Raw genomic sequence first — 17,383 nt, forward strand, 5'->3', positions numbered from 1 at the left:
CCCTCCCTGATACTATTTCTATTTTAAAAGACCTGTTCCAGTCCATGCTTAAATGACAGACTGTTGGTGGCAGAGGTGACTCGGTGTCCCTTCAGCATCTTTTCTCCACTCCTACAGAAATAGAAGATTTAGCTGACCACATGGTTGCCAGCTAAAGACCACATTTCCCAGTTTCCCGTTCAGCTATAAGAGGGACTGGGTTTTCCGCAGATCTGTGAGCAGAGTGATGAGTACAACTTCCACCTAATATCCTAAAAAGGAAAGGCACCTGCCTTCCCATTCCCTTTCATCTCTTCCCACTTGCTTGAAGGTAGATGTGGTGGCAGGAGCTATAGCAACTTAGCTTAGATCATTCATTGATCATTCATTGACAGCCGTGTGTTGAAGACAGAGAACAAGACACACAGAGCCTAGCTATCTGATGACCTTGTAGAGCAAACTACCCTACTAGTTCTGCACCATCTACCTCCTTAAGACTTTCATATGAGAGAAAAAGACATTTTTATATTGTTTAAGCTCCTCTATTTGGGGATTTTTTGTTATAGTAAGCTGTTACAGATGCGACCAGGACTTTATTTTCATTTCTTATCCATCCAGATAGTCAAGATCAGTTTGCTTTTACTTGGCAAGGACAATATACTTCCACGATTTGTTTCAGGCCTATCAAAAAAAATTTTTTTTGAGTATAGCTGATACACAAGGTTACATTAGTTTCAGGTGTACAACATAGTGATTCAACTTCTCTCTAGGTTATGCTATGCTCACCACAAGTGTAATTACCACCTGTCACCAGACTACGCTGTGCCTTTTATTCCCATGATTTATTCATTCTATAACTCGAAGTGTTTCAGGGCTATTTAAATTGTCCAGCGAATTGCCATAATTTTGCCTCTAGGGGGCATCTGAGAAAGAGAAGGCGTAGCTTCTCTCCTTTGAGGTCTCAACTTACATATCCTTTTCTTAAAGAGGATTTTCTAGACGACCCAATCTAAAGTAAGTTCCCCTTCATTACTGTCTAGCTCAGCCCATTCACTTCCTTCATGGCACTTAGTGAAATTTGTAATTATTTGTCTGTTACCCATCTTCCACTTTAGGATACAAGCTCCATGAGGGCAGGGGTCATGTCTGTTTATTCACTGAATGCTTATCACAATATCTGACATGCAGCAGACACATAAACATCAAATGAGTGATGAATCTGGAAATAATAATAATTATTATTCCTAATATTTGGAAATTATTAAAAAATTCCTGCTCAGGCTTCACAAGCATTGTTAGCACCAGGAAATTATGTAGACTATCTAGATAATATTCCAAACGGAGGTTTTCTTATCCAAGATTAAAACCCAGAAACCATAAAGAAAAGTTTATTATCTTATTTCATGAAAATTTAGAAGTTCTGTATGCCAGCAGCCACCATAAAGTTTTATAAAAGTAAAAGAATGGGGAAAATATAAAGAAAAGTTACAATCAAGGACTATTATCCACAATATTAAAGCACTCATATAGAACTCCATAGGAAAAGAAGCATAAATGATGTATGAGTCACAGACAACAAAATAAACACACATGGCCAAGAAGCAAACATTTTAAATATCCAATAATAAGAAAATAGTTCAATAAATTATAATACATCCATATTATAGAACATTATGAATCCATGATTAGGAATAAGATATATTTTTTATTAAGTGAAAAAAAGCAAAAATAATATGGATATGATCCCATCGGTAAGAATACAAACATACATTCCAACATATGTATATATAACATGTATAGGAAAAGTTCTGAAAGAATGAACACCAAACCATTCTGTTTTTCGGAAAATGAGTAGGATTGTTCAGGGCAGAGAGGTGTACGGTCTTTGAAGTGGGATTTTTACTTTTTACTCTACATGCCTTTCAAATGTTGGATATGTTTTGCTGTGAGCATACATGCACCTATTACTTGTGTAATTCCAAAAACTATTTTAAAAAGCAACAGAAAATATATGGAAGTTACCTAGCAAAATTCTTGGTATATAGCATTAATAGCAACCAGAATCAAACAGAAATGATTGGAAAATCTCCCCAAATCATACAGAAACAGATCTAGGTGACACAGGATATCACCTAGAAATGGTTTTAGATAATGTGCAGTTACACAGAGACCCCCATCCCACCTACCCCTACCCCTCCCACCATATTTTGATTCCTTTTCATTTTCTTGGCCCAGTAGCTGTAATTTAACTTTAAAACTATATATATATATATATATATATATAGTATGTATGGATGGATTGTTGTACCATGGGCTATAACATTAGGAGAGTTTCTTTAGGTGCAAGTGGACCCCGTTCTTGGCTTTGAGGACAATCTGGTACAAGAAGACAAGAGGTCTGGTGGGGTCTGGAGCCACCTTGAAGCGGAGTAGAATCAAGGCAATGGCCACCTTTAGCTCAGTCATGGCAAAATGCTGCCCGATACAGTTCCTGCAGACACCAAGGGAAAGAAAGAGATACCTGAGGAAATGGAGTTGTTGTTGACTCTTTCGTTAAGATGCTAGAATAATGAATCTACTATTCACAGTAAAGCAGCATTTTCACAGTAAATGCCGTGGAAACTTTTGAACTTCCATTATTCCCTGCAGGAACGTGAACTGAGAGGCTGTAAGGTGATGCCGTCCCTAAAGAAGGTGGCACTTGAAGTTGCTTATAGAATTGTTTCTCCTGTGAGGATGTAGTGTAAGACATGGTGACTATAGTTGGTAACACTGTATTGTGCAACTGAAATTTGCTAATAAAGTAGAACTTAAATGTCCTCAGGCATACACAAAGAGAGAAAATGGTGAGGTGGAGGATGTGGTAATTAACTAGAGAGGGAAAAACCCTTTCACAATGTATGCAGATAGCGAATCACCATGATGTACGTTTTAAATATCTTACAATTGCATATGTCAACTGTACCTCAATAAATCTGAAACTAAGGGAAAAAAAAAAAAAAAAAGAATCGTTTCTCCTGCATTGGGGGTGGGCTGCATGGCTTACGAGCAAGTTTGCATCGTAGGATAACTTTCTGAGGCATGGCTGTATAGGATGTGACAGAGAAGGGCTTTGTCCTTTGTGAAACTAACTGGTCTTTTTGGGGGCTCAAATAGGTACCAATATCTACCTCATAATCTGTGAGATGATGGGGATCCATGGAAGAATATACAGAGCTGAGTTACCAAAGGGAGAGTGCTGTTTCCAAGTAAACATTTCTGTGCATTTTCAACAACTTCAAATTGTCCTTACCTTGGTCCAGCTGAGAATGGTAAGAAGGCGTAGGGGTGTCTCTGATCAGAATTCTCCTGGGAGAACCTCAAGGGGTCAAACACCTAAAATGACAGGGCAATCCCACCACCATCCCCAAAACACCATTAGCACATTTCTTAAGCTACCACTTAGCACTAGTCAACGGATATATACAATGAGCCACATATGTAATTTCAACATTCTGGTAGCCACATTTTGTTATTGTATTTTATTTATTTGTCAGAGAGAGAGAGAGAGAGAGAGCACAAGCAGGGGCAGCAGCAGGCAGAGGGAGAAGCAGGCTCCTCGCTGAGCAAGGGAGTCTGATGCAGGACTGGATCCCAGCACCCTGACACTTAACTGACTGAGCCACCTTGGCATCCCAGGCAGTCACATTTTTAAAACGTGAAAGTAATTTTAATAATAGAATTTATTTTGCAGAAAATATTATCATTCCAACATGTACTCAATATAAATAATTATTAAGGAACTATTTCACATTTTTGTACTATGTCCTCAAATTCCAGTGTGTATTTTACATTTCCAGCACGTCTCATTTCCGACTAGCCACATTTTAAGTGCTCAATAACCACTTGTGACGGATAGCTACCTCACTGGACGGGGCAATTCTAGATCTGCAGCCCTTGTTTGGCCTCCCAATGGACTAGTATGCTACCCAGACTAAGTATGGAGAAAGCAGAAATGCTAGGGCCAGTGATATTATTTTCACTTTGGAGGTAAGAATGCACCCACTTAATTTATCCAAAGAGAACGAAAACACTAATTTGAAAAGATATATGCATCCCTATGTTTATTCAGCATTTACTTATAATAACTAAGATATGGAAGCAACCTAAGTGTCCATCAATAAATGAATGGATAAGGAAAATGTGGTGGATAGAATGGAATATTACATAGCCATAAAGAGGCTGAGATCATGCCATTTGAGACAACATGGATGGACCTAGAGTGTATTATGCTAAGTGAAATAAGTTAGACCGAAAAGGACAAATACTATATGATACCAATCATAAGTCAAATCTAGAACAAACAAACAAACAAACCAAGTGCATAAACAAACAAGAAGCAGAATTAGACCTATAAATACCGAGAACAAACTGATGGTTGTGGGGGGTTGGACAAAGTGGGTGAAGGGGAGAGGGAGATACAGGCTTCCAGTTATGGAATGAATAAGTCACAGAAGTAAAAGGCACAGCATAAAGAATATAGTCAATGATACTGTTATAGTGATGTAACAGACAGATGGTGGCTACACTTGTGGTGAGCATAGCATCAGGTATCAACTTGTCAGATCACTAAGTTGATCCTGAAACTAACAGAACATTGCATGTCAACTATACTCAAATAAAATTAATTTGAACATTAAAAAAAAAGAATGTACCCACTGAGAAGTCTAGCCAAAGTGATTATGTGATTAATTGTTGCTGAGATATGCAGTCCACCTCCCGTTATACATAAGAGATCTTAAACCTTAGCCACTTAGGTGAAAGGAAATATCTATGGGTGTTGTGAGTGTTTAGAGTTTAAGAACATTGAATCAAGCACTATGGTTAGCTATGTGTCTTCTTTTGCCTCTCCAGATCCTCTGTCCTCCCTCTCCTGCTCTGCTCTAGGCTCCAAGAAGCGGATCCACGTAGTTAAAAGATATTGATTGGTGGACATTTGTCAACAGTTTGTTCTCTGTATTTATAGATCTAATTCTGCTTTTTGTTTGTTTATGCACTTGGTTTGTTTATTTGCTTTTTAGATTCAGCTTATGAGTGGAATCATATAGTATTTGTCTTTTTCAGTCTAACTTATTTCATTTAGCATAATACCTTCTAGGTCCATCCATGTTATCTCAAATGGCATGATCTCATCCTTTTTATGGCTGTGTAATATTCCATTCTAGCCACCACATTTTCCCTATCCATTCATTTATTGATGGACACTTAGGTTGTCATTTTATTGATGGACACTGATAAAAGACATTGACTGGTGATCTGGAAGGTGGATGGAGAGAGCTTTTGGGTTATTTATTCCCTGGACCTCACCCTACCAAGCTGCCTCAGGCTGACTGCTCTACTGAAGGCCCAGCTCCTGCCCAGGACCCTTCCCAGCACAGCAATCTCTCTCCAGTCTTTGTAACCCTCTCCCCCACCAGGCCCAGAAGCAGAAAGCCCTTCAACAGTTCTGAGCTCCAGGTTGCTTTTCTAAACCCTACCAAAATTTTGTAAATAGTTCCTTTACGAAACTCTCCTCAAAGAGCCCAACTTGAGGGTGCCATCGGTTTTATGCCAGAATTCTGATTGTTCCATCCAGCAGAAGAGACCTCGAGTTGCCTGCCTGACTACATGGATAGTCTACACTCCTGCAGATGTCTGGGTGAGTGCTTGGTGGAGCTTGCTTAGTAAATGACTGCAGTACAGATTGCAATTTGGAGCAGATTGTGTGGCATTATGTCAATCTGTTCATTCAAAGCAAACATAAAGTAGGAATAGGGGAAAGGGACAGTTTTCCTTTAGGAGAAAAGTTGAACATTTTTGGTCTTTATGTTTATTTTATTTGCTTTGTGTCATTTGCCACTTCCACATTGTGCTAACAAAGTTACTTGCACAGCATTCGTTTTTTGAAGTATTTACATGTAAGACTGTCATACCTCTGGATTTTCCCAGATGGCAGGGTTATGGTGAAGGCCCCAAATACTGAGAACCACAGCAATTCCTGTGAAAAGAAAGAAATGAAAGAGATTACAGGAGACAGAGCAAGTTGTGGGCTACTGTTACAGCACTTTTCAACAAGAATTTTCTTCTTGAAGGGAATGATCTAGCTCCTGGCAGAGTTCTGTATGCCATAGCTGATGTCAGCGGTCAAGGACCCATTGGAAGATGAGGCTTGAGTGACACCTTAGTTTTCAAAGCAATGCCTTATTTAATACCTGATTCTATCTTAAGGAGCTGTTGGTATCATGTCAGAATGATATCTGTTAATGGACAATACAGCACCCACCAGAGATTATTTGGGTCCAGAAGAACAGAACCACAATTCTATCATGCAGGTCCAATGACAAGTTTCTGTTGGTTCTGTTCATAAGTGGAAGGGAGGAAATTTTGGCAAATATCCACATGGTTTGGGGATTAAAAAAGACGAGGAGAGAGATTTTGAAGATTATTTGATTACCATAAAAAATTCTGATAAATTAATTCTGGATCTGTCAACAAAGTCACAGTGACAGGCTGTTGGTATTTGCTACAAGCTATCCTGTCAGCTTGTTTCCAAGGGCAAGAGTTAACAGAACACTGAAGCAAACAAGTGAAGGGTCTCTTACGTGACACCCTTCTGCCTCCCACTTGCCCTGCTCAGAGAGCTGTGCTCTGAAGAGCACTGGGCTCCAGATGTGGGGCCTCTATGCAAGTTTTAGTTCTGCTCATTTGCACACTGGGGTCTCCAGTGGGTTTTTGGCTACACCACAAGTATTTGAAAGTGCTCTGTAAACTGAGAAGTGCCATATAAGTGTCTGTTAAAATCATGCCTCAAGGGTGGGAAAATGAGATAATGTGCTTGAAAGCTCTATGTTAACTATTAAGTGCTGCATACTTATAAGAGTGATATTACGATGATGAAGCCAAAGACCCTACCTTGGGTCTTCTAGATATAGATAATGATGCTCATCTCCCATGAAGTCTCACCTCAGTCTCAAACTAAGCCAAATAAGGATTATTTTAGAAACAATGTCCTGCAAATGAAGAAACCTTGGATTGGGATTCTGGCCACCCAGGTTCTGGGCAGAGCTTCTCTACAAATGGCTACGTGCTTTTGGGAAAGTCTGGAAACCACATCTGATCAAAGAGTTACCCACTGAGTTCTTAATAGGCACCCAACCCTAAGCCAGACTTCCTTAGATTTGTCTTTTGACTCTTCTAAGAGTTGAGAAAAAAGCCAGTCTTTGTCACTGTGGTGGCCAGGATCCCCAGGTCTCTAGGAACTGCTTAAGAAAAGAATGCAAAGACCTGCAGGCAAAGAGCGTCCATCTGGGAAGGTAATGGGCTTGCTGAGCTCTCTGGAAATAGATGGGACTGGAGGCACCAGTCGGAGTGACTCCTTGATGCACATTGTGGTGTATGACATCTCACCCAGCTGGTCCCTGTGAGGACAAGGGAAGGAGGGGAGGGAACTCAGTGTCCATATCTAGTTTGTAAATATTGACGTTTTTCCTCTTTGGTGTTTATTCCTGGTAATTATCATCTCTAGGTTAAAGTTATTTTGTAATTGGTGTATGTAACAGAATGTGAGACTCTTTCTGCCTCAGGATCAGCTGAGGTTCCAGGGGAAGAGGAACTAAACAAGTGCCAAATATCCTCATTATAAAGTGAACTGCTAATCTACCAGTAAAGGATTTGCTAGGGAGATTTCTGAAACCAGTTTTGCAACTCTTCACTTACCATATAAATCAAGAATGTAGAAGGAATGACTAAGGACTGAAGAGAGAGGGCTTAAGAGTTTTGAGAGGGGAAAAAAAAAGATCCTTTAAAGAGAGTTGTTGGAATGCTAGAATGCTGTGGAGAATGGAGGAGGGCCCCCCAACCATGTTAGGCAAAGAGGGGCTTCTTGGGTCACTTAGATGATCTGACATGTGCCCCCTGGAGTTTGGGGAACGGAGGACTGAGAGGAAAGTCTGTGATTCAGAACAGACAGGGAGTTGGGGGGAGAACAACAGGGACAAACAAGTCAGGAGTGCTTGAGTGTGCCCTATGGGCCAATGAACTGGCAAGAGGGAGAGCTTCAGAACCAGCTTGAAAGGAATTCTGAGGATAAGAATTCCCTTGCCCCATGAATCACCATGGCAAAACTCCAGTGAGGGAATCTCCAAGAAACTCACAGATGTACCCATTGAGAGTGAAAGGAAGCACTGAATAACCACCAAGCTCAGAGAGCAAAATCATCATGGTACCAACCCTTTTCTCCTCCTCGCTCCCTCCTGGGACCACTTATGGAAGGGTCAGAAACAGAAGCTACTGGGTTGGGGAGGAACTGGTCAGTAAAAAGAAGCCAACCACAACCCCCTCACCCACCACTGGCTTCCAGACCCAAAGAAATGCTGAGCTGGGATGGAGGGAGAAGATCCAAGTGGATAGGAATTTGTACTTTTTATTATTCCACTGGACCAGACAGTTTCATTATTGAAATGAGACTGCTCTTGTGACTTAAATGGATGGGAACCCTATGAGATTCACTCAAGATTTCACCCCAGAGATGAAAAGAACTTGCCCCATACAAGTGTGAAATATCAGAGGGAGAGGAATAAAGGTTTTTTTTTGCATCCTAGCCAGTCAGCTAGTCACAAAATGACTGCATATATTCAGTCTATTTGCTTTATTGTATTTCTGTTTGCTTTTCTGATTACTTATTTTGAATGCAGGCTCTGGCCATTTGGTAGTGTGAAATTTTCATTTTGAGCTCTTTCCTCCTCACGCCCAGAATAAAAAGGGTAATTCTGCTTAGCCTGGCACTTTGCATATTTTAGAAACACAATGTTGTCCATCTTAGCCCTGGTGCAAGAAGAAGAGAGGAATTTTAACCCAATGCAGAAATGGCTGACAAGTCAAATGGAGGTGTTGAACAACTTGCCAGTTTTTTCAGAAATTGCTCTTTGCAATGTGGTTTTATTATCTGTCTAAAAGAATTATAAATTTTCAGCATGCTACGTACAAATTTCATTAAATGTGAGTATAAGGCCATATGATGGAATAAAAACATATTTTATTTTTTATAAAATTATTTTCATTTCTCTCATTAAAATAAATGGTAGTTAACAGATCCTTTGGACTTTGTTTTCTCACCTGGCAAAGATTTCTTTATTGTTTTCACATTTCACATAAGCCAGACAAGAATGAGAAAGGCCAATATTGGGATTGTATATATATATCCACCCTAAACAGGTTAAAATATTCAATTAATATTGATGAATGAATAAAAAATGACTAAGCAACACTATATTTTGTGCTATATAGATTAAACCTTTAATTTATGGTAAGAAATAACTATTATTTCCTTATTAAAAGTAGGAGCTCTACCATACCTATACAAATCCAAATTTTCCCTTACAAATGTTCTAACTGAGCTGACCTTTGCATTTGAAATATGGTGCATTCCCCTTAGTCCTGGGGCTGGGTAGCCCTTAGCATTTCTATCTCTTTGCCCCTTTGGCCAGCAAAACAATGGTAAGTGAAATATCTAGCTAGGGTGAAGAATGTGGTTTAAATCAGAGACATATGTTGGTTTTTCTTTAAGACAGCATGTCTCAGGGGCAAATCCATAACCTGGGCATTGTTGAATAACCAGATAAGCTCGAAATCTTGCAAAATGGTGTTGACATTTTCCACCTGGCTAACCCATCCTATAAGAGGCAGCTTGGGTGTCAGATCTCCCAAGAAGTCCTCTTGAGTCCCCTATACCAGGTTAAGTGCCTGTCTTCTGAGTTTCTATAGTAGTTAGCACATCTCTTTCTCACTACCCTTACCAGATTATATGGCAATTATCCATACGGAGGCCTGTCTCCTGTCCCAGGGTGTGAGCTCATTGAGGGCAGGATCCACACCAAATCTTGCACATTTCTTAAGTGCCTCAGTACTTAGAATGTTCTCAATCCATAATCGCTAGACTTAACTACAGTGTATATCATATTAGTACTATGTTCAAAGTCTAAGCCAGTTCTGAGGAGTGAACAAGGAGACGGGAGGGAATGACTACAATGGGGGCTTAAATGATATGGCTGCTTGCTGGGGTCTCAGAGAGGAGACCCACTTGAGTCTTACCATTCAAACTCTCAGTGCAAGTCTAGGGATCAAGTCCCCATTTCCAGTGCACTGAGCCAGGTGAAAGAAAGAAATGGGACATTACATACCACTGATTAAGAAAAACAATGAAGCAGATAACTTGTGGACGAGTGAACTTCTTTTGCAAAGATATAGGGATAATTTTGGTCTGTCTAGAAAAAAAAGCAGAATAGTAGCCTGCCTGTTCTGTTTCTACAGGCACATGTCTTGAAGCACAATGGTCACCAAGGTACCAGAGGAGAAAATAAAGCAAAACCCATGGAGAGGAAGCAAGATGAAATGTTTAAGAATGCGGATCTTACCAGGTGATAGAAGACCCGTCCCCCAGGATGCCCCTGATCTCCTCCCGGCATCTCTCCTGATGCTCCGGGTTCAGAGCCAGGTAGTAGAGGAGCCAGGAAATGCTCCCTGCCGTGGTGTCATGCCCTGCCAACATGAATGTGTTCACCTCAGACCTTAGGTCAGTATCTGAGAAGCTGTTGCCATTTTCAGCCTGGAAGGTATAGTAGGGATATGTTTATGCAATGTCAGTTTATAGATGTCTATAGCCCCAGTCAAGATAATGGCTTTAGGGGAAAAAATTAGAGTTTCATATGAGAGTTTCAATTTTAATTCAGTTCAACAAATACATAGTAGGAGCCACACTTTGACCAGAGCATAAAGGAGAACCAACATTAGATAAGGAAAGCAGGACTTACAAACAGTTCCTTCATTCATCCTGCCAGATTCCTGCAGATTTCCCAGCACCTCCTCCTCCTCATTTTACTAGCTTACACTATGACCCATTTTCCTGTGCTTCCCTAAACTGCCATGTATCTTTGCAATAATCACCAAATTCTGTCCAATTAGGAAAAAATTTAGTCTTATCTGACTCCCTCTAGTGACAGAATTACAGACTTCTATCTTTACCTCAAACTGTATGGAGCCAACCCATTAATTCAAAAGTATTGTTAAATTTAGTTGATCAATTTTCCTCTTGTCTCCCCTCCTCCTCACTCATTCATTTACCCACACAATTAACTACATATATGAGCAGCCTCAGACATTTGAAAGATTTACCTGGGCAGAAAGGATAATATCCAGAAAATCCTGGTACTTCTGCTTCTGAATGTTACCATGCTTCTTCTCATCTTTGAGGAATTTCTTTCTATCCTGGATTACCTTTTCTGGGACAGAATAACAATTCCCCATTACCAAAGTGACAGCAAAGTTAATCAAAGTAAAATTATTACAGAGCAAGAGCGAAATAAGTCAAACAGAGAAAGATGTATCATATGACCTCACCGATATGAGGAATTCTTAATCTCAGGAAACAAACTGAGGGTTGCTGGAGTGGGGGGTGGGGTGGGAGGGATGGGGTGACTGGGTGATAGACACTGGGGAGGGTATGTGCTCTGGTAAGCGCTGTGAATTGTGCAAGACTGTTGAATCTCAGATCTGTACCTCTGAAACAAATAATGCAATATATGTTAAGGAAAAAAAAAAGAAGATAGCAGGAGGGGAAGAATGAAGGGGGGGAAATCAGATGGGGAGACGAACCATGAGAGACGATGGACTCTGAAAAACAAACTGAGGGTTCTAGAGGGGAGGGGGTGGGAGGATGGGTTAGCCTGGTGATGGGTATTGAGGAGGGCACGTTCTGCATGGAGCACTGGGCGTTATGCACAAACAATGAATCATGGAACACTACATCTAAAACTAATGATGTAATGTATGGGGATTAACATAACAATAAAAAAATTTTAAAAAAAGGAACTAGAAAAAAATAATGATCCTTATGGCCTTTACAAGTAATAAGTAAACTTTTAATTTAAATTAAAAAAAAAAATTACTACAGAGCAAGCCATGGCCCATGAATAGCTTCAAATCTTACCTAATTTCCTATTCTCAGAATGGGTACATTGTATTTAAATAGATTTAATTTTTAAGGATGTTTGTTCTCCCATCAAATGACAAACTTTGATCAAAGTTCCAAAGAAACACAATATAGCTGAAATAGACTTTATATAACTAGGGAGGCAATATAATAAAGATGGTTTCAAATGCAGGGGCAAGTGGCCAATCATTCTTTTCTTTCTTAGTCTAATATCTCATTTTCATGGAAAAGTTATCAAACGAAATGGAAGACAGGCAAAGAAACACCAACGTCTGTATAACTGATGGGGCTGAAAAAAGAACCCCACAAAAATATGAAACAGAATATCTAAAGCTATAATCCAAGAAAACTGTGGAAGTGAGACAAAATTTAAATGTACATATTAAGAGGCCCACCTTATCCCTGGAAAAGTTGGAACAGAATAACCAATACCAAATATACCCTAATAAAACTATTCAACATTGAAGACAGAGAAAAGAAAATCCTCAGAGACTCCAAACAAAAAGACCAAATGACTTTTAAGGGGACGAAAATTAAGGCAGCATCATACTTCTCAAGAACAATAAAGAAATCAAAACAAGATTAGAGCATTTTCAGGGTGCCTGGGTGGCTCAGTCAGTTAAGCATCAGACTCTCGATTTCAGCTCAGGTCTTGATATCAGGGTCGTGAGTTCAAGCCCTGTGTTGGGCAAAAGATTAGAGCATTTTCAAGAAACTCAAGGAAACAAAGTAGCAGTAAAGTACTTTTATCCTACCTTTATATCCAGGAAATTTGTCATTCAAACAAGTATCAAGTCTACCAAAAAACAGGTATAAACTTGCATGAACTCAGAAAATACTATGCTCATGAGCCCATCCTGAGGAATCTAGAGTGGTTGAGCTTCATCCAACAAGGAAAACTTCATTAAAGAATTGAGGTGCACATTTCATAGATGTAATTTTAGATCTCATACTAAAATAAGGATTGGCACATGGGCAGAAGGATATCACATAAACACTAAAAGTGAAAATAATTCAACTAAAAATAGGAGGAGATGGGAGGGAGAAAGGGGAAAGTAGAATAATCACTAATTGTTGGGAGCCTGGCACGTTTGATCTTTTCTCCCTCTGGACCTGAGGCCTCTGCTGCAACCATGTTATGCCAGATCCTCAGTCAGGCCAAGAAGCATCTGAGCTTGATCTTCCTCCTCATATTTATTGGAGTGGGATGTACTGGAGCAGCATGGTATGTCTTGCACCTGGCATTGCTTAATCCAGATGTCAGTGGGGATAGGAATAATCCAGAATCTTGGAGCAAACTGGGCCCCCATGGTTAACAGAAGTTCTGCTCAGTGAATTTAGATTACAGCAAACTGAAGAAAGAAGATCCAGACTTCTAAATGAAATGTTTCAATATAAAGCTGCTCAGAATGAAGGCCTTCCAGAAGCCATCCTCACAATTTTCTACTTATCCAGGAAATATGTCCCCTCTAAATGCATGAAATCATGTTGGTGTATTGTGTTGCGGTTTACACTGATTAATAAATATCTGAAGCTTGAAAAAAAAAGTTCATTAATAGTTGTATAGGTAATAAATGAAAATCAAAGGATATTATTAAAAACTGACAAACCATCAAATAACCAGTCACAAAATACAAATACTATATGATTCCTCATATATGCATATAAGGTACCTAGAATACCTAGTCAAATTTGTAGAGACAGAAAGTAGAATAGTGGTTTCCAAGAGAAAGGAGTATAAAGAGGAATTATAATTTAATATGTATGGAGTTTCAATTTTGCAAGGTGAAATGAGTTCTGGAGATGGATGGTGGTGGTGATGGCACAATAACATGAATGTAATTCATAGCACTAAACTGTATACTTTAAAAAGATTAAGATGGCAAATGTTATCTATATTTACTACAGTTAAAATGACAAGCCAGGTAGCAAAAGTTTAAATAAGGGAAAGGGGAATTAGGGATTTATGGAAGGATTAAACACTATGGTAGCCAGAGAAAAAATATAAACCTTCTTAAATATCAAAGGATATATTTTAAAAGAGCAAAGAAGACATACCACATAGAGAAAGGAACACAGTGTACTGAATTGAATAATGTCCCCCCAAAATTCATGTTCACCCAGAACCAGTGAGTAGTTATTTGTTAGGGAAGCCTTTAGGAAACTAATAAACACAGTAACTGTAATATAATACACATAGTAAAGCATAATAATATGCAGTGTTGAGTCCAAACATATCAGTCATTTCAACAAATAAGAATGGGAATGACTTGTTTACTAAAATAAAAACATTTTCAAATTGACTCATAAAGCAAAACTGAACTATGTGCTGCATGTAAGAAAAACGCATAAAACAAAGCAATTCAAAATGTCTATAAATAAAGGGATGGACAAGGATGTACCAGACAAATGAAAATAATAAGAAAATTGGGGTTGCAATCCTGATATCAAACAAAGTAGAATTTGAACAAAAACTCATTAAAAGCCAGTTTTATTTTTTATTTATTTATTTATTTTTAAATATTTTATTTATTTATTTGTCAGAGAGAGAGAGAGCACAAGCAGGCAGAACGGCAGGCAGAGGGAGAAGCAGGCTCCCCGCTGAGCAAGGAGCCCGATGCGGGACTTGATCCCAGGACCCTGTGACCATGACCTGAGCTGAAGGCAGATGCTTAACTGACTGAGCCACCTAGGCATTCCAAGAAGGTCAGTTTTTAATGTTAAAAGTCAGGATATCATAGGGCACTTGGCTGGCTGGGTTGGTGGAACATGTGACTCTTGATCTCAGGGTTATAAGTTCAAGCCCCACATTGAGTGTAGAGATTACTTAAAAATAAAATCTTAAAGTCATGATACCACAAGATATAATACTTATGAGCATATACACACACCAAATAACACAGCAGTACCTATTTAAAGCAGAAAACTATAGGAAATGCAAGGAAAGATAGGCAGGATCACACTAATAATAGGAGTCTTCAACATACTACTCCCAGTACAGGACAGGTCAAATGGACAAAAATAAGATATAGAAGATCCAAACAAAATAATAAGGCAGAACATATGGGGGAAAATATCAGACACCATACCTAATAATAGAGAATTTATCTTCTTCATAAGAGTGCATGGAAAATTTACAAAAAGTGATCACATATTAGACCAAAGAAAACATTAGTAAGTTCTGTAAAATGGAAATACTACAAACAATGCTTTCTAATTGCAATACAACAAAATTAGAAATTTTTTAAAATAAAAAAATAAGAAAGCTTTTCACCCAGAAATTTATAAACCTTCTATTAAACACGTTTTGAGTGAAAGGGATATACAAACAGAAATTAAAGCATTTCTGAAAAAATAATGATAATAAAAACATTACTAATCAAAATACATAGGATATATTTAATCAATGAACAAAAAAAATTCATAACCTTAAAAACACATAGCAATAAGAAATATAAAAATCCATCCTAAAATTCATATGGAATCTCAAGGGAATACAAAGACTCAAAACCATCTTGAAAAAGAACAAAACTGAAGGACTCACACTTCTTCCTAACTTCAAAATTTACTACAAAGCTATGGTAATCAGAAACAGGGTGGTATCAGCATAAAGACAGACATATACCATGTATGAATGGCATACAGAGTGCAGAAATAAACTCTCACATATATGGTCAAATAATTTTTGACAAGGATACTAAGACCATTCAAGGGGGGAAGGGACAGTCTTTTCAACAAATGTTGCTGGGAAAACTGGACATCTACGTGCAAAAGAGTGAAGTTAGACCTTACCTATACCGTATTTGAAAATTAACTCAAAATAGGTCAAGGACCTAATTGTAAGACCTAGAACAATAAAATTCTTAAAAGAAAAATAGGATTAAAAGCCACTGGATTTAGTAAGGATTTCTTGCACTGACACCCAGGTAACACAAGAAAGGCACAGGTAACACAAGAAAAGGTAGACCAATAAGACTTCATAAAAATTTAAAAACAGTATCCATAGAGTAAAAAGGCAACCCACAGAATGAGAGAAAATATTTGCAAATCATCTATCTGATAAGGGATTCAGATCCAGAATATATAGAGAACTCCTAAAACACAATACCAAAAAACAACCGGATTCAAAAATGGGTAAAGATCTTAAGTGGACGTTTTTCTAAAGACGATATATGAATGGACAGTTAGCACATGAAAAGAAAAGATGTTCAACATCACTGATCGTTAGGGAAATGCAAATCAAAACTATAATGAGATACCACCTCAGACTTAATAGGATTGCTACTATCAAAAACCCCAGAAAACAAGTGTTGGTAAGAATCTGGAGAAATCAGAACCCCTTGTGCACTATGGGTAGGAATGCAAAATGCTACAGCTGCTGTGGAAAACAATATGGCAGCTCCTCAATAAAAAAAATAGAATTATCATATGATCCAGCAATTCCATTTCTGGGGAAACCTTCAAAAGAATTGAAAGCAGAGTCTTGAAGAGATATTTGCACATCCATGTTTCTAACAGCATTATTCACAAAAGCTAAAATATGGAAGCAACCCAAATGTCCATTGATGGATGATTGCATAAACAAAATGTGATGGAATATTTTCAGTCTTAAAAAAGTAGGAAATTCTGACATATGCTACAACGTGGATAAACCTTGAGGACATGCTAAGTGAAATAAGCCAGTCACAAAAAGATAAATACCCATAGTTTCCATTTATAGGGTACTTAGAATAGCCCAAATCATAAAGACAAAAAGTACAATGGTGGTTGCCAGGGACTGAAGGGAGGGGAGAATAGGGAGTTACTGTTTAATAGGTATAGAATTTTAGCTTTACAAGATGAATAGGTTTATGGGGATGGATGGTGATGGCTGCACAACAATGTAAGTGTATTTAATACCACTGAACTGTACATTTAAAATATGGTTGGGGCACCTGAGTGGCTCAGTCAGTCAAGTGTCTGCCTTTGGCTCAGGTCATGATCCCAGGGTCCTGGGATTGAGCCCACATTGGGCTCTCTGCTTAGTGGGGAGCCAGCTTCTCCCTTTCCCTCTCCCTGCCACTCTGCCTGCTTGTGCTCTCTCTCTGTCTGTCAAATAAATAAATAAAATCTTTACAAAAATAAAAAAATAAAAAAATAAAATATGGTTAAGATGGTAAAGTTTACATTATGGGTATTTTACCACAATAAAAAAAGAAAAAAACCTACTAATACGTGTGTGTGCACGTGCGTGCACACACACATACACACACATACAGACCCACAAAGCAAATAGAAATAGGAAAAAGAATGAAAGAATAAAATACAGTAGTCCTCTCTTATCTGCAGGGATATGTACCAAGATCACCAATGGATACCTGAAGCCACAGGTAGTACCAAGCCCTATATAATCTGTTCTTT

General features: G+C 38.6%; 1 protein-coding gene and 1 pseudogene across 4 annotated transcripts in view; one reads left to right on the forward strand and one right to left on the reverse strand.

Annotated features, from left to right (window-relative positions):
- Positions 1–1,351: 1,351 nt before the first annotated feature.
- The window catches only part of CYP4X1 (cytochrome P450 family 4 subfamily X member 1), a 41,766-nt gene continuing 25,734 nt past the window's right edge, over positions 1,352–17,383 (reverse strand). For all 4 annotated transcript variants that reach the window (XM_036093462.2, XM_036093460.2, XM_036093463.2 and 1 more), the window contains 6 exons: positions 11,167–11,273; positions 10,410–10,600; positions 7,282–7,415; positions 5,931–5,995; positions 3,272–3,354; positions 1,352–2,470 (listed from right to left, as the gene is read on the reverse strand). In XM_036093462.2, the coding sequence (XP_035949355.1) occupies positions 2,302–2,470; positions 3,272–3,354; positions 5,931–5,995; positions 7,282–7,415; positions 10,410–10,600; positions 11,167–11,273 (749 nt within the window). In that variant the 3' untranslated portion in view covers positions 1,352–2,301. The remainder of the gene's footprint in view (positions 2,471–3,271; positions 3,355–5,930; positions 5,996–7,281; positions 7,416–10,409; positions 10,601–11,166; positions 11,274–17,383) is intronic.
- On the forward strand, positions 13,117–13,672 carry LOC144381931 (cytochrome c oxidase subunit NDUFA4 pseudogene; annotated as a pseudogene).

The sequence above is a fragment of the Halichoerus grypus genome, chromosome 5, assembly GCF_964656455.1.
Source record: "Halichoerus grypus chromosome 5, mHalGry1.hap1.1, whole genome shotgun sequence".
Classification (NCBI taxonomy): domain Eukaryota; kingdom Metazoa; phylum Chordata; class Mammalia; order Carnivora; family Phocidae; genus Halichoerus; species Halichoerus grypus.